Source organism: Schistocerca serialis, chromosome 2, assembly GCF_023864345.2.
Source record: "Schistocerca serialis cubense isolate TAMUIC-IGC-003099 chromosome 2, iqSchSeri2.2, whole genome shotgun sequence".
Taxonomy (NCBI): Eukaryota; Metazoa; Arthropoda; class Insecta; order Orthoptera; family Acrididae; genus Schistocerca; species Schistocerca serialis.
In genome coordinates, this window is record NC_064639.1 from 565,460,145 (window position 1) to 565,485,589 (window position 25,445).

The 25,445-nt window shown below is 41.8% G+C and overlaps 1 protein-coding gene across 1 annotated transcript in view; it reads left to right on the forward strand.

The window, feature by feature from the left end:
- Positions 1–4,039: 4,039 nt before the first annotated feature.
- LOC126456225 (brachyurin-like) overlaps positions 4,040–25,445 on the forward strand; it is a 79,735-nt gene continuing 58,329 nt past the window's right edge. Inside the window, exons 1-3 of the mRNA XM_050091978.1 lie at positions 4,040–4,183; positions 10,945–11,011; positions 19,525–19,693. Coding sequence (XP_049947935.1) covers positions 4,040–4,183; positions 10,945–11,011; positions 19,525–19,693 — 380 coding nt within the window. The remainder of the gene's footprint in view (positions 4,184–10,944; positions 11,012–19,524; positions 19,694–25,445) is intronic.

The following is a 25,445-nucleotide window of genomic DNA, read 5'->3' on the forward strand; positions in this document are numbered from 1 at the left end:
TGTGACAAAGCCCACTGCTGTCTTAGATGGGAATTTGAGGGCAGGCATACCCGTCGCTAAGGTTCTGTATTATCATGACTGGCCGCCGTGAGGAAGGATCGCCGTCTTTTTCACCAAGCACATATTAACCCGTTCTCATCTGCCCTTGCTATCCAAGAACAAGTAACGGACTCACTGCAACATTATGTGTCACTCCATACTATTGGTCGGACACTAGCAGCAACCTAAAGGGGAAGTACTGTCTCACGTATAGGCTGCCGTTAGTAAAATGGTACAAATGGCTCGGAGCACTATGGGACTTAACTGCTGAGGTCCTCAGCCCATAGAACTTAGAACTACTTAAACCTAAGGACATCACACAACACCCAGTCATCACGAGGCAGAAAAAATCCCTGGCCCCACCGGGAATCGAACCCGCGAACCCGTGCGTAGGAAGCGAGAACGCTACCGCACGACCACGAGCTGCGGACTGCCGTTAATACCACAACAACAATGGCTATATTTGATGTGGTGCCGTGATCAGGGCTAATGCTCCTGTCTTCGTGATGTTCTGGCACTGCCGTGGTTAGAAAGATTCTCAGATCTGTACCTCGCAGAACATGTCTAGGATCAGTGCAAACGTCAACTCCGTCCCATTGCTAGTATACAGAATATCAAGGACCAGTCATCTTTATGACATTTCCCTACCAAACCAGTGTAAGCATTGTAATGACACATTCCTATGCAGAGACATACAATATCTTAAAAGCTGCGCCAAAGATAAATTGAGAGGCATGTATATTATAATCTTTGTAAAGTTCACATTGGATTCTCTTTTGTTTGATACTCCAAGGAGCTAAGGGACACTTTCGATTGTTGCCTTGTGGAGGATGGACGTGATTTTTGGACTGCGCGGAAAGGCAGCCATATGGTTGGTAATTATGGTTTGTGCGACGAGCACAGCAAGTCTTATTGTGTTGTGAATAAAAAATAGTGAAAAGTATCGAAGTGTTACGAAAATTATTTATAGCGACGTAGCATAGTATTCCTTGGTTTCCACCGTCTTCGTGAAGTGAACCGATGCCGACTCATGATGGTACACACGGTCAACAAAGAGAAGAACATCGATGGCGACTAATGAATTAATATTGTGGCAGAAGGACTAATTCTACGTCTAAGGTGAGAACTCTGATTAAATCAACAATGACGTGGAATTTAAAATGTAAAATGTTTTTTATTTATTTCGCCACACTGGCGACCACTGACAGGGACAGTGCTGGTGGAACAAAGAGTAAGTACTTCATTGTTGTGCTACAAATGTACTTGTACTAATTACTGTTTCTCTGTTACATGACGCACATGGAAAATGACGAATAAAGTGAAACAGTATTAACTGTATAAACGGATGGCACAATAACCAGAAGGAACAAGGACAAGGATTTACAAAACTAACGTAATCGTGAGTGACGCAGCTCAGTCGGAATTAAGGTAGGAAAGCGCAAACGCATGTAGTGGCTGCACCTTGGCTTAGCTCCACTTAAAGCAGAACCATTTCCTGTCCATATTAAAATCCTGGTAGTGTTTGTGGCAACACACAATTACACTTTGATAATTACTTTTTTATGTTCAACAATCGCAGAATTAGAAGACGTAGTGCGCCATCTTGTAAATTTCCGACGCGCAACAAATAACAATCGCGAGATATTTTTATTAATTCAACTGCGAGAGAATTTAAAGATTTAGATTAACAGTAAAGTACAGATAAAAATAATATCTTCACAATGGAATCGGAGAACTTTAATTTAACAAATGTTCATGGACACGTCACCGATTCTGACAATAGTGACGTAAATGATGACGCAATTAGTTTTTCAGCACAACATAATGTAGAAGTAAATACAATTCAATTGCACTCCACAGGGATTAACAATAACGAACCACTTGCAAATGAAACCTTGTGCACAGTCGATGAAGCATCGATTACCAGATCAGATGAAAATATTTCGCATGAGATCAGTGAACCTAGCCCGGTTTCGATTCAATCAGACCGTGGCAGAGAAACAATGGCAACAAATAATGGCATAAATACAAACACACAAGCTTCGTCAGTTACGCTTGAGGCATTATATAGTCTGATGTCAAACGTGAGCGAGCAATTATCTGATTTAAAGATGAGTCACAACACAACGAACACAAAACTGGCGAATCTAGAAGTCAGCCACAACACAACGAACACAAAACTGGCGAATCTAGAAATCAGCCACAACACAACGAACACAAAACTGGCGAATCTAGAAATCAGCCACAACATGACAAACACAAAATTGTCAAACATGGAAATTGGGTTCCAACAGCAGTTTTCAAGTGTAAACACGCAGTTTGAAAACATACACAGACATTTCGATCAACGCTTAAATAAACTCACCAATGAAATCGATCAAAAGATCGAAGACAAAGTCATCAAAACCGTCAATAGTGTATACAATGTATTGGCAAATGACTTAGAAAAGAAATTGTCAGATCTTACAAACAAACAGGAACAGGAACTGTCAGAAATAGTAGAAACACACAATCAAACACAAACCGTACAAAAAGAAATACATGAAAACGTACAGGCTATTCAATTAAATTTAACAAGAGTACAGTCCGCATGTGAAGAAATACCTGACCAAGTTAATAAAGTTAACAAAGAAGTCGGTTTTCTGAAACAGGAGACTCGACGTATCAACGTGGACATTATCAAAATAAATGAAACTTTAGAAAACGGTAATGTAAATGAATCAATAACTGACCAGGAAACAAAACTTTTTGAAAAATTAGGTAATGAAATCAAAGTAGCCGAGGACAGAATACGCAAGGAAATTGCTGGTAGACTGAATGTTTCAAATGACTTGCCTACGTCAAGCAACAGGCAGCGCGACACTTATTCGCCCGTACCAGATTACGATGTCAATAACGCAGAACATCAGGCGCCCAGTCCGGCGTATGTGCACGCACCGGCACAGGCAAACAATGGATATTCGCCAAACGCGGTGCTGCAACAGGCAGTAGGCGTGTCGCCTTGCATCTCGACGATTCTAGTCGATGAGAGCCTGTTGAAACATAGACAGTTTCCAGTTTTCTCCACAGAATCCAGAAAATCTCATCCAGTCGTATTCGTAAGAGCATTTAAAAATGTCTTACCAAGAAACTGGACTGAGGCACAGAAGATTAGATATGTAGTAGGCTTCACACAAGGCGACGCACTTTTGTGGGCCACAGACATGGCTGAACAGTGCGTCACCTACGAACAATTTGAACGGGCTTTCTTGGAGAAATATTGGTCTGCTGGAGTCCAAGAAAGACTGCGCCGTGAGGTATTCAACCCACAACCGTTCAACCTCAAAAACGGCGGGTTGAGAAAGTATTTCGAAAAGTACTTGAATAAGACGCGCTATTGGAACAATCCAATACCGCACGTAGATGTTCTCAAAATTCTGAAAAACAGACTACCCGCGAACTTACGCGAAAAATTGGTAACCATACCGGAGAACGACCTTGAATACTTTCTTTCCGTGCTTGACTCAATTGATCTAATATACGAAGAAGAGCCGAGCACAATTAATCGGAATGAATATTCCGGAACCAATCAAAACAACGGTAACGGATATCATTTTAATGGCAGTGGACAAAACCCACACAGTTGGCATCCGTATGCGACAAGGCCAAATAATGGAACCTGGAATTACGGAAATCGGAGGAATTCGGCGCCACAGAGACGTGAAGACCGAAGGTACAGTACAGATTACGGTCCACGCCGGTATGGAAATGATAGAAATCACGTGAATGATTGGTCAGGCCCGCGTGATGAAAGGTGGCACACAAATGAAAATTACAATAGTTACAGTAATAGGAATGATAGACCAAGGAGGAATAGCGACGGCCGGTCGCAAGAAAATGTTGCACGCAGCGGTCCGGAAACTAATTGGCGACAGAATAACCACTCAGTACACTTTGTAGAGGTAACGGACAGTACTGAAGCAACGCCTTTGTCTCCCCCGGTAAACAACAATCGGTCGTAATGAGCCCCCACCGGCCGACCGATTTGACAACAGGGGGCACAAACAAGCACACATTACATCTTAGACAATTATTTTTAAGATATGATCAGGATGGGACCGTAGAAGATGATCTATGTGAAGAAGAGACGAAAGCACCGGACAAGGTAAGTGACCTCGTGCAGGCTGTAATAACAACAAAAAGATAGGAAACGTTACAGAATTTAACATTGGACAGGAAGTACTATTACGTACCCACCCAAAATCCTCTAAAATTAAGGCATTAAACAAAAAGTGGCAGTTGTTGTATGATGGCCCTTTCATTATAATAGACAAACCTCACCCAGGATGTTATCTGTTAGGTAACACACGAACGAGCAAGGTGAAAGGGTTATACCCCCACAAGGACATCAAGGAATTTTTTCATTAAAGGTTATATGTTATTTTAGCAAAATTGAAATTGTACAACCTTGGATCACATAGTAAAATTGCTGTCATTAACCTAAGAAACTTGCGAACAACTGGGGGCATATGCCAGCTTAAAAACGCATATTTAACCAAACCTAATGAAACATGTGTTACTGTGAGTCTTAACACTATAAAATAAACCATACGGTACTTTTGTAGTCTAACTCAGTTATTTAAGAGAGGGGAGCAAAGACAAATTAGCGCGAAGGTCAGAGTTTGTTCGCTTGAGACGAGCAACAAACCACACGTTGAAGTTGCAATCCAACGCTCAGCTCATGAGCACGCGATAGCTGCATGTCAAGACGAGGTCATTGGCCGCGCTGTAGGCAGCGAGCCGGGGAGAAATCTTCCCCCCTTCCATGTCCGATCAGCTGAGCGTATACAAAGCGCGAAGGCGCATGCGCGGTCGAGTCCAGGTGTCACGTGACTATTACACGATGGTGGCTATCACGAATAAAGTTCACCAACAATGCAGAGTTTTCCCCGCACCTACAGTCCAGTCGTGGTACGTAAGCGCGCATGCGCGGAAAGTTTAAAAGTTTTTAGACCACTCCTAATATGAGACACAGAGACGAAAGTCATTCAAAAACAAGAAAGGAAAGGGTACACAAGTCTTGTAAATAGTAACTTGGAAAATTTAATTATAAGCTGGTATTACGTAATAAAAGTGAACATACAAGTACATACCGGTCATGGACGGTATTGTAATATTATATTATACTGAGTAAAATCTTGGCTTGTACGGAAGGAGAAAGAAAATAGAAAAATAAATAAATAAATAAATAATGCAGATATATAACCGGAAGAAAGGCTATGTACACGAGAACAACACACAATTACATATAGGGAAAAAGCAGCAAAGAGGAAAGAAAAGAGGTAACGCATGCATTTACATTACACAGTAGCGGGCGATTTTCAGACTGAACAACAAGGCAAACGCGCTAAATTTTGTGACTAAGGAAAAGAGTGACACAAGCTTTAAAATAGGGTAATAATAAACAGACCTATGCAGCGTGAGTAATGAACTGAATCGCTCTCAAAACAAATACCTAGGGTTTATAGAGAGAGAGACAGACATTAACGTTAGGAAACACCTGAAGCACTCAGCAAACAACTTTGTAGAATATATAAGCTATACACGAGCGTACATGTACGAAAGCTAAAGTGTAAAGGAGGAAAATAGGGAATGTTGCACATTAATGGACTGTAAGGCAGTTATGTATGTAAGAAGAAATATTTAGTTGTAAGTATTATTAGTATAAGGGACGATGCTCAGCACACCCTGAATTATTTTGGAATATTGAAGGAATGGTGCAGGGTACCGAAAAAGGGCCCCACCAGCAAAGTGTATATTATAGTGGTAGATATTTTTTTGTGTATAAACGTATGTATGAATGTGTGAAAGGCGAAAGAAGCTCTGTACATGTACAGAACTTAAACAACGTAGAAGTGTATAAGGAAAATTAAACTCTAAGACAACCTCTTATAAACATGTATACCTAACATCAAGAAACAACTTAATTAAAACCGTAAGACTCTACGAGTTTACGAGAAAATACGAAAAACCTGATACAAAGTGCAACATTAGCGATGCTTCACTCATGTACGCAGAAGGAAGGTATGAATTACTTTACCCACTTGAAACATGAAAGGATAAATCATGTTAAAATTATATCTTTCATACATATAACGATTTACGGTCACGAAGAATGAAAATGACATCGCCGCTATACGAGAAACAGGTAAGTAGTGTGATCGACGACCTGTAAGCAAAGGAATCGTCTATAAAATAAACTATGAAAAAAAAAAGTCATACAGAATTTCATGCTGCACTGAAGCTATGAAAGTGTGATTATTCGTGTACATAGATTTTCATGACAACCGATGCATTAAAATGTCTATTTTTTCTCCCATGATAACACAAGACGCCTATAAGCGCACTTTAATTGAAAATGATACACGCACACAAGGGCGTGCCGCTATTATGAAACACTGTACATATTAATAGTAGCTAGACCCTGAACTTCAAGATTGTATGTTTATATGTCTATGTTAATGTAGGAAATTTTATTAGAGGTAATGATTTACAAGCACACCAGAACGTGCTTAAGCACAAAACACTGTACATATTAGGGTTATGCTGCATATAAATGATTATTTCGTGCATTTTCAGATTTTATACGCAAAAAACCGTAGCATACACGTAGTCGTTGCCACTACCCTAAGTAGAAGGTAGAAAATTCCCTTCCCAAGCTTCAGTGGAGCGGCTACAGCTGTATTCTCTGCATGCTGATGCATGTCGTTGCGTATGAAGAATACGTAACGGAGGTAAACCTTAACTTATACTCGAGTTCAAGAAGGAAAACAAAGGACTTGTTCCTTCTAACAGATTAATGGAAAAAGGCGAGTGTGTGTGTGTCAGTAAAATCCAAGACGAAGAAGCCACTATGAGTGGTCAAAAATTTTTTCAATTTTAGTCGATAGTTTTTTCCTGTAGTTAATGTAAACAATGTATTGTATGTATTATATGTTATTCCATTGTATGTGATGTATTTTGTATTTCATGCCAAGTCCCGTGACTTACAAATTATGTGCATTGACCAGAAGTATTGAGGGGAACGAATCTCAGTACAATAGGTAAAAGGGGTTAATGCGAAGAAAAAAAAAGTGTAGTGAAAAGGAAGTTTCGATCGCAATACTCGCGGTTAAAGTGGTGTGTGTAGAAATTAAAATTGTGCAAAGTAGTGCTACGTTGCAAGTGTCAGCGAGCCTAAACAAGTGACATCGAAAATTGAAGCTTGTATCGTCAAACGACCCATGGCGTCACGGTAGGAAAGGACAATGCCAAACAAGTTTGACATGGTACGCTTCTTACCAGGAGCTGAATCGACGGGATCGTCCTCCGCCTCGCACATAGTGTGGTGTGTTCTTCGGGGCACATATTCCAATGTACCTCGTCGTATCCAGTCTAAGTACTGGAAGGAACTACAAAAAGCACACGCATACTGAGGTTCGGAAGTCTCGACGGTACCCGCACGTCGGTGTATATTCAGTGCACTGTCGCGCGCATTCAACCAACGTCGCCCGCTAACGGACGACCAAACAATCAGGCGCGCGTATCACCCGCCCATATTCAACACGGGCTAGCGAACAAAGCTCGTCGCCCCAGAATAAATGCAGAAAGCAATACAAGGACTTAATTTTCACCTCTGATGAGGAAGGAAACATTTGTATGTAACGTTGTATTCATTGTATATTTTATTGTACAAACTTTACTACATGATATCATTTTCTCAGTATTAACCAGAACTTTGTATATTAGGATTAAGGTTTGTAAATATTAGCATAAGTATACCAAAAAACTGACACACACTCAGAAATACCAAAGAATTCACAGTGCCATGAAAATGAGATAATAAAAATGAAGTGTGTAAATAAAAGACCCCCAAACCTATCAATTGCAAGGTCGACTACTGTATCCTGTCAATCAAATAAAATTTTATAGTGACAGTATACAGTAGGGGGGCAGTTGTAATGACACATTCCTATGCAGAGACATACAATATCTTAAAAGCTGCGCCAAAGATAAATTGAGAGGCATGTATATTATAATCTTTGTAAAGTTCACATTGGATTCTCTTTTGTTTGATACTCCAAGGAGCTAAGGGACACTTTCGATTGTTGCCTTGTGGAGGATGGACGTGATTTTTGGACTGTGCGGAAAGGCAGCCATATGGTTGGTAATTATGGTTTGTGCGACGAGCACAGCAAGTCTTATTGTGTTGTGAATAAAAAATAGTGAAAAGTATCGAAGTGTTACGAAAATTATTTATAGCGACGTAGCATAGTATTCCTTGGTTTCCACCGTCTTCGTGAAGTGAACCGATGCCGACTCATGATGGTACACACGGTCAACAAAGAGAAGGACATCGATGGCGACTAATGAATTAATATTGTGGCAGAAGGACTAATTCTACGTCTAAGGTGAGAACTCTGATTAAATCAACAATGACGTGGAATTTAAAATGTAAAATGGTTTTTATTTATTTCGCCACAGCATCCAGGCCAGAGGTGGTCCAACGGCATACTGATAAATAGGCTTATACTGCTAAGTTCTTTGTACATTTCGTTTGAGTTTGTAATCACTGAAGTAACATCGCATATTCTCTCAACCCATGAAGTTTCATTCTTTCGTCCCCCCTTCTGAGTGCCTCAGGGTTTTCGTCAGGCAGTATGAATTGTCTAATAATGGGATCGGTGAGGTGGTTCAATGACAAAGGCATTGTTATCGTATTCAGAAGGAATCAGTTTCAAATCCACGTGAGACCACCTCGATTAGGATTATTCACATTTCTTTGGATTGCGAGTCTGTAGCTCGTGGTCTTGCGGTAGCGTTCTCGCTTCCCGCGCTCGGGGTCCCGGGTTCGATTCCCGGCGGGATCAGGGACTTTTCATGCCTCGAGATGACTAGGTGTTGTTGTGTTGTCTTCATCATCATCATTCATCCCGATTACTGTCGGTGGAAGGCAATAGCAAACGACCTCCACTAAAACCTTGCCCAGTCGACGGTGCGGGTCTCCCGCATCGTTCCCTACACTCATCGGAATATGGGACCTCATAATCATAATCGATTGCGAGGAATGGATCTCAGACAACCGTGTCGTTGACTGTATGCCAAACCATTACTCCCTCCTTGATGTTCTTTCGATAAAATATCATGTCCCATTATTTCTAAATTAGCTTTACCTTCTCAATTTTACAGATATCAAATGGCGCCGTAACCCTAATAAGTGTTTCAAGGTTCCCTTTTTAACTTTATCATAAATTCTGAAACTGAATTTGAAACTCTGAGATCAATACGTGTGCACATTTTCGAGTATAAGAAGGAGCGGAGTGTCCGACTTCGGCAGCTGCTGCTGGAAGACCACTATGAACGTGTTGGCTGTATTGCTGTTTGCCGCAGCGGTTGCGGTTAAGGTAAAATGGATGCAGTCACATTAATATATATCTTAGGAGTACGGGAAACAAGCCGACTCATTCAGTGGTGATTTTCACCGTTGTGTAGACTAATCTGAGGTGATAGTCAGTGAATGTATTTATCACGTTAAACCAACCGAAATAGCGTACTAGCATCAGATGTTATGGGCAGTGGTTGAAACACTTGATCAGGTTCCCAGTGGACACCGGACCTCGACACTAATCCACCGGGCGGATTCGTGCCGGGGACCGGCACGCCTTCCCGCTCGGGCAGCAGCGCGTTAGACCGCACAGCTAGCCGGGCGGGCTGAAAATACTGTTTACTTTAAGAAAGTCTTGTATCTTTTCAGGTATAATTTTTTCCAATTTTGTCTCCAGTTTTCTCAAATAACGCACATTCTAAATACTAACTGACCATATTATTTAACGAGAGCGACGCAACATTCTGCCACTTCGCACACAGACTTTATAGTGTCCTAGGATAAATTGTATCAACATTGTCTAAATGTTGCGGCGACATATAAGATTTGTAATTGTCACCATTACACAAATTTCGTAAATGTGGTACAATTTTTAACATTTTCAATAATTTCTCAAAACGTTAACCTTCCTGTATTTACTTTATAATTTTTTTCATTTTTCGTTAACCTTTCGGATAAATTCCACTTTTCCTAAGAAGTGAATTATGTGCATATACGATGTGTTCAGTTGTAAAAGAAATGTCTAAATGTGTGGAGTTCACGTAGTTCAAGAACTTAAGAAGTACATCACTAATACGAGAGCTGAATAAGATCTTAAAAACTTTACTTGCACACTCACTAACTTTTGTAATACAAACCATTTCATATGTTGTCAAAATTCTCAAAACAGAACATTTGATTAATAGATACTTTACTCCTGTTTGATGTTGTTCATTACATATCCTAATTAAACATATTAAATTCTTTACACCGATAAAATCCCTAATGTTTCCACAGATTCTATTTCTCCCTCACTAGCTGAAGCGCTTCCATCGCAGCCCCTCCTACTTTATTATCGATTAATCCATTTCATGACAATTATGAACAAACATCACGGAGAAAATGTTTTGTACAGTAGATCTGTTGTAATTATTTCATGACAGCTTCAGTACAGGTATTAGCGTCAATTATGTTAGTTTCCCGCGTGTTTGTGTTGATTTTCAGATCCTTTGAAGATTTATCTGGGTATATAGTGAATAGAGCACATCACTACCAATTTTATAATAATGTGTGGCCCGATTAGTGATCACTGCTTTGATTTCATTCATTCTGATTCCTTATGACGTTATACAGTGTAAATACACATAACTCACAATACATTGTAAAATAATGTTCTGCTGTAGATGGCAACCCCTCGATTCTAGTAATAAGCGACGTAACTATTTCAAAATGACGTATTTTCAACATATGATCGGTGCAGAGCACCATATCAACAAAAATGCGTTACATTTGTTTGTTTACAGGCGCTGCCCCAGAATGCGACGCCACAGCTCAGTGTTACATCTATGGTGAAGACATTGCCACTAGTGCGTAAGTATTTCTACGCAGTCCAGTCTCATTAATATGACCACCGCTATGTTCGACGTTAACGTGCAATTGTCACTCACAGAGAGCAGGTGGCAGGATTAGCATTAGAGGGTATATAAAGAGTGTTGACGTGACGCGGAAATAGTGCAGTCGTTGTCGTATTGCGGGAACGAAGTGATTCATCAGACGTCCAGAAGGGCTTGATCATTGACTTTCAGCTCAAAGGTGGAAATATTACCGAAACGCTATGTTTATAAACTTTTTGCATGCCCCGTGGTTGAAGTTTACTGTGCATGGGAAACTGCCGCTATCCAAAAACGGCGGCGAGGCGAACGTGGAGCACCACGGGCCATATACCGGGTGGTCCATTGATAGTGGCCAGGCCAAATATCTCACGAAATAAGCATCAAACGAAAAAACCACAAAGAATGAAACTCGTCTAGCTTGAAGGGGGAAACCAGATGGCGCTATGGTTGGCCCGCTAGATGGCGCTGCCATAGGTCAAACGGATATCAACTGGGTTTTTTTTATATAGGAACCCCCATTTTTTATCATATATTCGTGTAGTACGTAAAGAAATATGAATGTTTTAGTTGGACCACTTTTCTCGCTTTGTGATAGATGGCGCTGTAATAGTCACAAACATATATGTACGTGGTATCACGTAACATTCCCCCACGTCGGACGGTATTTGCTTCGTGATACATTACCCGTGTTAAAATGGACCGTTTACCAATTGCGGGAAAGGTCGATACCGTGTTGATATATGACTATTGTGATCAAAATGCCCAACGGGCTTGTGCTTTGCATGCGGCTCGGTATCCTGGACGACAGCATCCAAGTGTCCGGACCGTTCGCCGGATAGTTACGTTATTTAAGGAAACAGGAAGTGTTCAGCCACATATGGAACGTCAACCACGACCTGCCACAAATGATGACGCCCAAGTGGGTGTTTTAGCTGCTGTCGAGGCTAATCCGCACACAATAGCAGACAAATTGCGCGAGAATCGGGAATCTCAAAAACGTCGGTGTTGAGAATGCAAGATCAACATGGATTGCACCCGTACCATATTTCTATGCACCAGGAATTGCATGGCGACGACTTTGAACGTCGTGTACAGTTCTGCGACTGGACACAAGAGAAATTACGGGACGATGACAGATTTTTTGCACGCATTCTATTTAGCGAGTAGCGTCATTCACCAACAGCGGTAACGTAAACCGGCATAATATTCACTATTAGGCAACGGAAAATCCACGATGGCTGCGACAAGTGGAACATCAGCGGCCTTGGCGGGTTAATGTATGGTGCGGCATTATGGGAGGAAGGATAATTGGCACCCATTTTATCGATAGCAGTCTAAATGGTGCACTGTAGCCCGCATCTCGTGGTCGTGCGGTAGCGTTCTCGCTTCCCACGCCCGGGTTCCCGGGTTCGATTCCCGGCGGGGTCAGGGATTTTCTCTGCCTCGTGATGGCTGGGTGTTGTGTGCTGTCCTTAGGTTAGTTAGGTTTAAGTAGTTCTCAGTTCTAGGGGACTTATGACCACAGCAGTTGAGTCCCATAGTGCTCAGAGCCATTTGAACCATTTTTTTTTGGTGCAATGTATGCTGATTTCCTACGTATGGTTCTACCGATGTTACTACAAGATGTTTCACTGCATGACAGAATGGCGATGTACTTCTAACATGATGGATGTCTGGTACATAGTTCGCGTGAGGTTGAAGCAGTATTGAACAGCATACTTCATGACAGGTGGATTGGTCGTCGAAGCACCATACCATGGCCCGCACGTTCACCGGATCTGACGTCCCAGGATTTCTTTCTGTGAGGAAAGTTGAAGGATATTTGCTATCGTAATCCACCGACAACGCCTGACAACATGCGTCAGCGCATTGTCAGTGCATGTGCGAACATTACGGAAGGCGAACTTCTCGCTGTTGAGAGGAATGTCGTTACACGTATTGCCAAATGAATTGAGTTTGATGGACATAATTTCGAGCATTTATTGCATTAATATGGTATTTACAGGTAATCACGCTATAACAGCATGCGTTCTCAGAAATGATAAGTTCAAATGGTTCAAATGGCTCTGAGGACTATGGGACTTAACTTCTAAGGTCATCAGTCCCCTAGAACTTAGAACTACTTAAACCTAACTAACCTAAGGACATCACACATATCCATGCCCGAGGCAGGATTCGAATCTGCGACCGTAGCGGTCTCGCGGTTCCAGACTGTAGAGCCTAGAACCGCTCGGCCACCCCGGCCGGCAAATGATAAGTTAAAAAAATACATGTATCACATTGGAACAACCGAAATAAAATGTTCAAACGTACCTACGTTATGTATTTTAATTTAAAAAACCTACATGTTACCAACTGTTCGTCTAAAATTGTGAGCCATATGTTTGTGGCTATTACAGCGCCATCTATCACAAAGCGAAAAAAGTGGTCCAACTAAAACATTCATATTTTTTTACGTACTACACGAATATGTAATAAAATATGGGGGTTCCTATTTAAGAAGACGCAGTTGATATCCGTTTGTCCTATGGCAGCACCATCTAGCGGGCCAACGATAGCGCCGTCTGGTTGCCCCCTTCAAGCTAGACGAGTTTCGTTCTTGTAGTTTTTTTCGTTTGACGCTTATTTCGTGAGATATTTGGCCCGGTCACTATCAGTGGACCACCCAGTATAACGAGGGTGAACGACGGCTGCGGGGATGTGTACGGGCGAGCAGGCGTGCGACTGTTGAGCAAATAACTACTCAGCTGAACCAAGGGGCTACCAACAATGTCATCAACGCACGTTCAGCAAACGTTGTTAGGTATGGCTGTTTCGTTCATGCACGCATACTGACTGCTGTTCATTGGTTACGAAGGCTGAAATTTGCAAACCATTACCGCTAATAGAAGCATAGTGAATTGTGTCCCTTAGTTTAAGTACAGTACAAATCTGTCAGCGAATGTATTAGAAACTTTACACGAAATGTGTACCTATTATTTTACCGCATTTCAATGGTCTTGTAGAGGAAATATCATTCTCACTTTAATGTAAAAAGCTGTTATTTAACACAAGCAAGGCATAGTTCTTACATGCCTACTTGTTCCTGGTCGCTCGAGCCTGTACCTTTAAACAGTTGGCCTTCGGCTCTGGCGCGGTGAATACTTAAGTTATGCAAATATTGTTATAATTTTATATTGATAAGAGCCTTTACCAGTGAGCGAATACATTTGTGCGATTATTCTGACGTGTGCTGAATGTTATCTGGCTGCTGTCTTAAGCCAATGAATGTGATATTTCTTTTTTTTACGAGGGTCGTCCACAAAGTAAGTTCCGCTTCTATTTCTATCCGCGGCACCACGGGGCAGCCTTATGGAAATGCAGGAAACCTGAAGTATTAGAGGCCAACTATCCAATGAAAACCGACTTACAACGTTTCTAGGAACAGTATTAAGTGAGGAAGCCACAAATATACTATAGCTCCCTACTCGCTTCTCCCATAGGGTCGCCAGAGACAATGTCAGGCTAATCACGCAGCGTGCAGATGTATTTAAGCAATCATTCTTCCAGTCTTCTATACATGAATTTCACTGAAAGGAACAATGGAAAGTACCGTCTGATAAACATTTCTCAGTAGTTTGTAATAGATGTAGATGTAGACTTACAGTTAATTCCGTTAGATAATTCACACTTAGCGATATTCACAGACAAGCCTGTTCAATAAAAAGTGTCTTATCTGTGTAATACACAATCCACCCAAATTCGGACAGCTCTGTAGCTTTGAATTCACACTCTCAGGTCTTGAACCTTCCTGCCAACACATAACAGAAGCCGCAAATATTAACACGTTTCATAAGCAGCGGTCCTACAGTTTAAAAATTCAAGCATATACGTTCCTTACACTGCTTCATACTGGGGCTAACTCATCATATTGCAGACACTCATATCTCTGTCGATATTTTCGCAACCAAGTCTCCAAACAGGATAATTCGCATTGATCGAATTTCTGCACCTGGCTTATCTACTCATGATGAAATATTAGTTATTCGTTGCAATCTCCAAATAACAAACTACGAGTGGGCAGACAGAGGATCTAAATGAGTATGTCGGCACGCATATATCACTACTTGACCAATGCACAAGGACGCAAACCATCGAATCCCTTGAAGTATCTGCGGTCGGTACAAACGAAAAGTTTTCTCTGCAGTCAGTAAACCTCAACACAGTGAGGAAGTCAATTGCGCGGATTCGTTTTGCAGCTGCAGGACAGCTGTATGTAGAGACACCAAATCTGGACACCTAGAAAACATAGGCATTGCCTGCCGGAGACACAGCGACCGTTTTAATGAAAATTCAGATAAAACAGCAACTGGTCACACTCAATTTGATAAGCTATTATTGATTTTGCTAATCATATATGAGAATCGTCACATGTTTGGAAATTACAGTATTTAACAACGGCGTCAGATAAAATCGATCACTTAAAGTCACAGTATGATAACTTACAATATTTGCCGTGATGCCCGCATCTGATGAGCTGTTTCATGTGAATATCTACTCACCAACGATGAAGCCACTCTTTCATAGTATAGTAACTGAAATATTTATTTTTATATAATTTGAGCGTTTTGGACGAATTATGTAAGAAATGAAAGGAATAAACTTATGAAAGGGAAGAGAAGGGTAATCAACCTCAAAAACCTGGAAGAACATTCCTCGAACATTCCTCCAAAGCAAGATCCACGTAACTAAAGATGGTGATTTGGCGGAAATGATTGTTTCAAGTGCACAAGATGTCGGTGGCCTATCCCAAAAAAATAAACAACCAAAGAAATTCAGTGCCAAAACTGAAACCCTTTTACAACAGAGGAGAGAAATGAAAATCCAAACCGATCGTGACATGGTAGCGTATTCCGAACTACGCAAGGCAGTGCGAAGAGAAATGAAAACTGACATACAGAAATTCACTGAAGACACCTTATGCTCAAGCTTGGAAAACACGACAAGTTTAAAGTCGGCCAAACACAAACTCACAATCGGTAAAAAGCAGATTATCGCACTCGACGGAAATGACAGTCGAATCACTGAAAAGGAGGAGGTTTTGAAGTTCATCAGAGACTTTTATAGCAATTTGTTAGCAATCCAAGGGAAAATTTGAGTGTATCTAAATTGAATGATGTACCTAGTGTTCCAGATATACTCCCATCGGAAGTCAAGTGTGCTCTGGATAGCATGAAGAAGGGAACAGTGTCGGGTGATGATGAGCTCAGTATTGACATCCTCAAACTGGCAGGAGAGGTAACAATAAATCACTTGGAAAAAGTATTTACTTCCTGCCTGCACTATGCTTCAATCTCACTATCGTGGAACAAGGCTAAGATTATTTTGATACACAAGAAAGGAAGTATTCACAATATTTAACTACCGTCCTATCAGCTTGCTCTCAATTTTGTACAAAATTTTCACAAAGATCTTGTTAAACCGAATTAGTTCCACCCTAGAGTCACCCCAACCTATAGAACAAGCAGGATTCCGGAGCAATTTTAGCACTATTGACCACATTCTGACCGTTAGTGAAGTGATAAGCAGAGCGAATGAAAACCAACTGCCTCTCTGCATTGCCTTTGTTGACTTTGAAAAGGCATTTGACTCCGTTAGCCATGTAGCTGTCCTAAAAGCTTTGAGTGAGCAAGGAGTGGGAGCAGCATACATTGATGTGCTCAGGAAAATCTACGAGAATTCTTCAGCTTATGTTAACATCAGCGAATCAACTCAAGAATTCCGTATGATGTGGGGTGTCAAGCAAGGCGATCCCATCTCCCCAAAACTGTTCTCTGCTGTATTGGAAATGGCTATGTCAAAGCTGAGCTGGGAATGTAAGGGAATTAGAATTAATGGAAGAAAGCTTACCAATCTGAGATGTGCTGATGATATTGCCTTACTGGCCAAAGTCTTCGCAGATCTTGCATCGGAATGTCAGCTGGTTCGCTTGAACACCAACCTTCCCAAAACAAAAGTAATGTCTAACAAATGGGTACCAGCTGGAGATGTGAAAGTCAAGGACAGTCTACTAGAAGGGATCAGTGAATATGTCTACCTTGGCCAGATTATAAATATGAAGGGAGACATAAGGCGAGAAATCTATCGACGCATCAAGCTTGGCTGGCAAGCATTTGGGAAGAATTCAACAGTATTCAGATCAAAAATGCCAGTAAATCTGAAGAAAGCAGTATTTGATCAATGCATTCTTCCTCTGATGACGTATGGCTGCGCGACATGGACACTGAACTCATTTACAAAAGGGAAACTTAAGACAGCGCAGAGAGCCATGGAGAGATCAATGTTGGGCTATACAAGAAAGGATAGGAAAAGGGCAGATGACATCTGGTCTGTGACGAAGATTAATGGTATCTTAGAGGCAGAAGGTCCCTTGAAATGGCAAAGGGCTGGCCACGTCGCAAGAAGAAAAGACAACACACAGACGAAGCTAGTACTGGAGTGGAGTCCGAGAGAGCAACTGAGGCCTAGAGCAAGACCACCAGACAGATGGGACAAAGACATCAAGAAGACCGCTGGTAACACCTGGCAGAGAACTGCCCAAGACCGTCCCACTTGGAGAAGACTGCTGAAGCCTACCTGAATCCACGACTCGAAGAGGCCACATCATTCAATGATTGAATTGGCTGATGATGATGATGATGAGATGAGTTATTACGTCAATTTTTGTTTGAAATAACAAGGAGATGTTGCATTATTCAATGTTTTGTTTTTAGTAGAGTATAAGTTGATGTTTTAGGCCATAGCGAGATCTTCGGTTCTGTAAGCTCTCTCCCAGTTAGAATCTCGGGTACATTTATGTTTGTTGTTGAAAAGAGTTATTTGTGAAAGTTTCGTTTCGTAAGAGTTACGAATAGAACAGAATCAAAAGTAATTTCTGGTTCAGCTTCGTTATTTATGGAGTTTAATATGTACAATTATTGAAGTGTTGCGATTTTGCATCTAAGGCTGATTGGTTTAAAAATACTAGACTGCAATTACTATAATTTTGAAGTCAGTCTAAAGTCAACAGCAGTTAAACAATTTTCATGCAAAAGTTGACTTCCGATCGCAGCACAGAGCGATCGGCTGACTGTCATTTATTTAAAGAATTTCACCAACTACATTTCAGCAACCTGAAACTTCCTGACAGATTAAAACTGTGTGCCGGACCGAGACTCCAACTCGGGACCTTTGCCTTTCGCGTGCAAGTGCTCTACCATCTTCATTTTGTTCGCTTTAGTTCGTTGCATCTGCTCGGGGCGGAGATCGTAAGACATTCATTTAAGTTCGTTGTTGATCTGTTAACTCAGTTTTCTTATTACAAAGGGCGCATTACCCTCTGACCGAACACTCTGAGCTACCGTGCTGGCTGTCCATCTGAGCTACCCAAGCACGACTCACGACCCGTCCTCACAGTTTCAATTCTGCCAGTACCCCGTCTCCTACCTTCCAAACTTCACAGAAGCTCTTCTGCGAACCTTGTTGAACTAGCACTCCTGGAAGAAAGGCACACAGTTTTAATCCGTCAGAAAGTTTCATATCAGCGCACACTCCGCTGCAGAGTGAAAATCTCATTCTGGAGACATCCCTTAGGCTGTGGCTAAGCCATGTCTCCGCAATATCCTTTCTAGTTCTGCAAGGGTCGCAGAAGAGCTTCTGTGAAGGCTGGACGGTAGGAGACGATGTACTGGCAGAACTGAAGCTGTGAGGACGGGTCGTGAGTCGTGCTTGGGTAGCTCATTTAGACGCCGGCACGGTAGCTCAGAGTTAATGGATCAACAACGAACTGAAACGGCTGTCTTTCGACGTCCGCCCCGAGCAGATACAACGAACGAAAACGAACAAAATGAAATTTTAAAAAAAGAAAAAGAAGTTAGTAGAGCACTTACCCGCGAAAGGCAAAGGTCCCGAGTTCGAGTCTCGGTCCGGCATACAGTTTTAATCTGTCAGGAAGTTTCACATCAGCGCACACACCGCTGAGAGCGGAAATCTCATTCTGGATTCCAGCAACCTCTCTGACTTTTAGCGTGTAATCTGACGTGAAAACTTAATTACGACGACTATAAGTTGTCAAGACATTTATTTTCAATTATGAGTGCTTGAAATCAGTTCTAATTAAAAACAAATAGTGTTTGCTCACCGAATTAGACTGACCTTGCTTAAAAACATGGCTTGTGAATAAACAATTTACGACGATGTCAAGGTACGTTACGTCCACTGTCATTGTTTCAAGAGATTTTAATAAAGTTTGTGACTCGTCCTCTCAGCTTTAAATAAAAGTAAACGGAACACGGCCCTGGAGATCGAAGACATCGTCAGCCGCCAACTTAATAAACTAAAATTTAGCATCCACGAAAGACTACAAAAACGAGGAGGAACCACAACCAGGATAAACACTGGTTCGCTTCCCAAATGCCTCCTGTCGCCTTTGAATGAACACCCCGTCCACGGCCAGCTCCTTATCTGCTGCAGCTGGACACCCAGAAGCTGAGGACGCTGGTGGCCGCATCGTGGGTGGCAGTGCGGCCTCCCAGGGGCAGTTCCCGCACCAGGCCGCCGTCTCCATGGACAGCTCCCACCTGTGCGGCGGCTCGCACATCTCCACCTCTGCTGTCATCACCGCGGCGCACTGCGTCTCTGGGTGAGTTCGAAGACCAGTGACCCGACACTAGGATCAATAAGACGATCAAGTACATCCTAAATATGTCCCGTTTACATTCTCTGATCAAAAAAGTGAAGCACCCAGAAGACACGATCAGACGTCAATGTAACTTCGCATGTTGTTGTTATGGTCTTCAGTCCTGAGACTGGTTTGATGCAGCTCTCCATGCTACTCTATCCTGTGCAAGCTTCTTCATCTCCCGGTACCTACTGCAACCTACATCCTTCTGAATCTGCTTGGTGTATTCATCTCTTGGTCTCCCTCTACTATTTTTACCCTCCACGCTGCCCTCCAATACTAAATTGGTGATCCCTTGATGCCTCAGAACATGTCCTACCAACCGATCCCTTCTTCTAGTCAAATTGTGCCACAAACTTCCCTTCTCCCCAATCCTATTCAGCACCTCCTCATTAGTTACGTGATCTACCCACCTAATCTTCAGCATTCTTCTGTAGCACCACATTTCGAAAGCTTCTATTCTCTTCTTATCTAAACTATTTATCGCCCATGTTTCACTTCCATACATGGCTAAACTCCATACAAATACTTTCAGAAACGACTTCCTGACACTTAAATCTATACTCGATGTTAACAAATTTCTCTTCATCAGAAACGCTTTTCTTCCCATTGCCGGTCTACATTTTATACCCTCTCTACTTCGACCATCATCAGTTATTTTGCTCCCCAAATAGCAAAACTCCTTTACTACTTTAAGTGTCTCATTTCCTAATCTAATACCCTCAGCATCACCCAACTTAATTCGACTACATTCCATTATTCTCGTTTTGCTTTTGTTGATTTTCATCTTATATCCTACTTGTCCATTCCGTTCAACTGCTCTTCCAAGTCCTTTGCTGTCTCTGACAGAATTACAATGCCATCGGCGAACCTCAAAGTTTTTATTTCTTCTCCATGGATTTTAACACCTACTCCGAATTTTTCTTTTGTTTCCTTCACTGCATGCTCAATATACAGATTGAATAACATCGGGGAGAGGCTACAACCCTGTCTCACTCCCTTCCCAACCACTGCTTCCCTTTCATGTCCCTCAACTCGTATAACAGCTATCTGGTTTCTGTACAAATTGTAAATAGCTTTTCGCTCCCTGTATTTTACCCCTGCCACCTTCAGAATTTGAAAGAGAGTATTCCAGTCAACATTGTCAAAAGCTTTCTCTAAGTCTACAAATGCTAGAAACATAGGTTTGCCTTTCCTTAATCTAGCTTCTAAGGTAAGTTGTAGGGTCAGTATGGCCTCACGTGTTCCAATATTTCTACGTAATCCTAACTGATCTTCCCCGAGGTCGGCTTCTACTAGTTTTTCCATTCGTCTGTAAAGAATTCGTGTTAGTATTTTGCAGCCGTGACTTATTAAACTGATAGTTCGGTAATTTTCACATCTGTCAACACCTGCTATCTTTGGGATTGGAATTATTATATTCTTCTTGAAGTCTGAGGGAATTTCACCTGTCTCATACATCTTGCTCACCAAATGGTAGAGTTTTGTCAGGACTGGCTCTCCCAAGGCCGTCAGTAGTTCTAATGGAATGTTGTCTACTCCCGGGGCCTTGTTTCGACTCAGGTGTTTCAGTGCTCTGTCAAACCCTTCACGCAGAATCTCCCATTTCATCTTCATCTACATCCTCTTCCATTTCCATAGTATTGTCCTCAAGTACATCGCCCTTGTATAGACCCTCTATATACTCCTTCCACATTTCTGCTTTCCCTTCTTTGGGTTTCCGTCTGAGCTCTTGATATTCATACACGTGGTTCTCTTTTCTCCAAAGGTCTCTTTAATTTTCCTGTAGGCAGTATCTATCTTACCCCTAGTGAGGTAAGCATCTACATCCTTACATTTGTCCTCTAGCCATCCCTGCTTAGCCATGTTACACTTCCTGTCGATATAATTTTTGAGCCGTATGTATTCCTTTTTGCCTGCTTCATTTACTGCATGTTTAAATTTCTCCTTTCATCAATTAAATTCAATAATTCTTCTGTTACCCAAGGGTTTCTACTAGTCCTCGTCTTTTTACCTATTTGATCCTCTTCTGCCTTCACTATTTCATTCCTCAAAGCTACCCATTCGTCTTCTACTGTTTTTCTTTCCCCCATTCCTGTCAATTGTTCCCTTATGCTCTCCCTGAAACTTTGTACAACCTCTGGTTCTTTCAGTTTTTCCAGGTCCCATCTCCTTAAATTCCCACCTTTTTTCAGTTTCTTCAGTTTTAATCTACAGTTCATAACCAATAGATTGTGGTCAGAGTCCACATCTGCCCCTGGAAATGTCTTACAATTTAAAACCTGGTTTCTAAGTCTCTGTCTTACCATTATGTAATCTATCTGATACCTTTTAGTATCTCTATGCTTCTTCCATGTATACAACCTTCTTTTATGATTCTTGAACCAAGTGTTAGGTATGATTAATTTGTGCTGTGTGCAAAACTCTACCAGGCGGCTTCCTCTTTCATTTCTTACCCCCAATCCATATTCACCCACTACGTTTCCTTCTCTCCCTTTTCCTACTACCGAATTCCAGTCACCCATGACTATTAAATTTTCGTCTCCCTTCACTATCTGAATAATTTCTTTTATTTCATCATACATTTCTTCAATTTCTTCATCATCTGCAGAGCTAGTTGGCATATAAACTTGTACTACTGTAGTAGGCGTGGGCTTCATGTCTATCTTGGCCACAATAATGCGTTCACTCTGCTGTTTGTAGTAGCTTATGCGCACTCCTATTTTTTTTCTTCATTATTAAACCTACTCCTGCATTACCCCTATTTGATTTTGTATTTATAACCCTGTATTCACCCGACCAAAAGTCTTGTTCTTCCTGCCACCGAACTTTGCTAATTCCCACTATATCTAACTTTAAGCTATCCATTTCCCTTTTTAAATTTTCCTACCTGCCCGATTAAGGGTTCTGACATTCCACGCTCCGATCCGTAGAACGCCAGTTTTCTTTCTCCTGATAACGACGTCCTCTTGAGTAGTCCCCGCCCGGAGATCCGAATGGGGGACTATTTTACCTCAGGAATATTTTACCCAAGAGGACGCCATCATCATTTAACCATACAGTAAAGCTTCGCATACTGACACATAATCAGCGGATTCGTGAATTATTAGAGTTGCTCTTTTCTGTGACTCGTAGAACGGCCGCTAGAGTTCATTAGTGTTCTTCGTGTTCAGTGTTGTTACCAGGTCTGGTAGTGTATATAAGAGTCGTGAACACCGCCACACATTGAGTCGTCACTGTGAAGGATACCGAGATTCCGCCTACTCGCCTGAGGTAGTATCATTAGCATATGACAGAGTCTCAAAGGGGAATCACTGTGGGTCTCAATTCGGCCGGCTAGTCGAATCGTGGAATATCCAGATTTCTGGGGCATTCGTATGTGACAATGGCCCAACGTTGGACTGCATAGGAACGTGAGGGCAGGCAAACAATCTGTCAACAGTGTCTTACTACCACAAGGTTCAAAATGGTTCAAATGGCTCTGAGTACCATGGAACTTAACATCTGAGGACATCAGCCCCCTAGAACTTAGAACTACTTAAACCTAACTAACCTAAGGACATCACACACATCCATGCCCGATGCAGGATTGGAACCTGCGACCGGAGCGGCCGCGCGGTTCAAGACTGCAGCGCCTAGAACCGCTCTGCCACACCGGCCGGCACTACCACAAGGGAAGATGACCATTATATGCCCCGAAAACATCGTAACCATCTGCAGCCGCCATCCGAGAACAAACAGTGTTTAACATTTTTTTAAATGTTCGGATAATAAGTTGCCGTCTCTTTATCTAAGAACAGATGATGAATGGAGCTAGCCGCTATCTCTGTGTAATGTCTTGTCTGTATAGACGTGAAGCTGTTGCCTTTAAGATCCCTTCACCTTCACACATAAATCTATACAGTAAAGTAAGGCCTCTTGGCTGATCCGTGATAAGACAGGCGAAAAATTAGACTAATGGAGGATTATTAGTATTATCTCTATTTTCATTCGCTCTCTCTCTCTTTCTCTCTTTTATCTATGTACAGTTTTTAGTATAATATTTCATTACGTGAAATCAGCCAAATAGGATCTTTGGTGGAATCCTTCGTCTTGGTAATCAGCGGCTGGCTTGCTGTAAGAGATCCTTACATTTATTATTACTGTTAAACACTGCAGTCTGTCGGGAGAATCAATCGTTTGGACAATTTGTTCCTTTTACGAAAGATTGCGAATTCCAGATGTGTACGAAGCCTTTTTGGACGATTTAACACAGACTCAGTGATTGCAGGCTCTCTTCGACACAGCTGAAACTTTCCCACTAATTACAGGGCCAACGTGATCATCAAATGATTCAGGAAAATCTCATTCGTTCATTCACTCCAGAACAAAAAAGTCACAAACCTTATTTATGGAGGCAATTGTGTATTAAATCCATCTCCATTACATATCCAGATCTCCGGTGATTCCACGCCTTAATTATTTTCCATTTACAGTCTCTTTCTCCTCAAACAAACCGCTAGCGACACAAATGTTAACGGGCTCGCTTTAGCGAGAAGAAAAGCAGAATATGTATCTCTCAGAAACACGTCAATCCCTCAACAGATACTCCAGAAGCTGTCCTAGTTACCACTCTAACAACCATGGAGAATGTATATATGCATCTCTGTTATTTGAAAGAATAAACGCACTAGAAAATACTTTGGCGTCGTCGAGCTGTAGCCGCATATATTACGAGAAAATCAGATCAGATAACTTTTCCAAAGTGAATGAATGTGGATGGTTTGATTGAAAATGATTAATTGGTGCGTGGTATAGGGTATTTTCTGTGGGGACATTACAAGTGGACTCCTTACAACATTCTGTATCATTTCGCACCATTGGTTGGAGACTAGAAGCAGCCAGACTAGGAAATTAACGTCGCATGCGTAGGCTGCCATTAACACCACAACAAAAACTGCTGTTTTCGAAATGGTACCATGACCAGGAAACATGGATTGCTGATGAATAGTGCCGCATCGTGTTCAGCGATAAGTTGCCGATCTGCAGGCCTTCAAATATGGCGACTACCTGGGGAGAGATCTCATTCTTCCGAAGTTCTGACAGGCTCAGCGGTGTTACTCTTGGTATGGGGAGCCTTCGGATACGACTTCAGGTCACGGCTGGCAGTAATTGAGGGAACTCTAATCACACAACAGTATGTAGCGGATATCCTCATATGTTACCTCTCATGTGACAGTGTAGTTATGCCAATTTTCGACAGAGCACATGGGACGTGTCTCTATGAACAGTCTGCGTGCTTTCGAGTGACTCCCGTGGTCAGCAGGACCCCAGATCTGTCATCGTTAGAGCTTGTGCGGGGATAGCTCGGACGTCACCTTAGTCGAAGTGCCAGTTTTCGGGGTACTACAGGTACAACAGTCACAGCCTAGCTAGCCTCAGTAAGGGATGTAACGCCTTCATGGTACCTTTCCCAACCGAATCGGTACATGTATCGCGGCCAGAGGGGCAACATTATACTTATAAATGAGCTCCAACTGCAAGTTCTTTTTAAATTTGTCTCGATATTGTCCTTACCGAAATGGCATCACACACCCTCTCAACCCAAGAAGTTTCATTTTTTTCTTCCTCCTGTTTTAGGTGCTTCAGTTTTTTTTTTCACGAGGCAGTATGTTTGCAAATGTAGACCTTGACGCCAAATTTCGCTGACAAAATCTTCCCGTGTTATTAACCT